Raw genomic sequence first — 360 nt, forward strand, 5'->3', positions numbered from 1 at the left:
GATGGGGGTCTCTGCCCAGCTGGCGACTGAGCAGAGGTTGTGTGCAGCTCACGGGGAGATGGTACAGCATCGGCCTGGCCTCCAACTCCAACTGGTTCAAGGAGAAGAAGCACCTGATGAAGATGTGCACCACGGTCATCTCCACCACTGCAGATGGGAACCTGGAGGTCACCTCCACCTACCCCAAGTACGGGCATGGGGAGGGGGTGGGTGAGCAGGGGGTGCTCCCCCATGGTGCCATGCCTGGGGCTATATGTGGGCTGGAGCCCCGGCCCCTCTGACATCCTTGTGCTGCGCTCCCCAGGGGTGAGCATTGCGAGAAGAGGAACAGCCTTTACACCAAGACAGAGCAGCCGGGGC

General features: G+C 62.2%; 1 protein-coding gene across 1 annotated transcript in view; it reads left to right on the forward strand.

Moving 5' to 3' along the window:
• Window positions 1–19: 19 nt before the first annotated feature.
• Window positions 20–360, forward strand: part of LOC104628708 (lipocalin-like) — a gene marked incomplete at both ends in the record, with an annotated part of 865 nt that continues 524 nt past the window's right edge. The window contains 2 exon segments of the mRNA XM_010297378.1: window positions 20–187; window positions 305–358. Coding sequence (XP_010295680.1) covers window positions 20–187; window positions 305–358 — 222 coding nt within the window.

The sequence above is a fragment of the Phaethon lepturus genome, unplaced genomic scaffold (genome assembly GCF_000687285.1).
Source record: "Phaethon lepturus isolate BGI_N335 unplaced genomic scaffold, ASM68728v1 scaffold40750, whole genome shotgun sequence".
In the NCBI taxonomy this organism is placed as follows: domain Eukaryota; kingdom Metazoa; phylum Chordata; class Aves; order Phaethontiformes; family Phaethontidae; genus Phaethon; species Phaethon lepturus.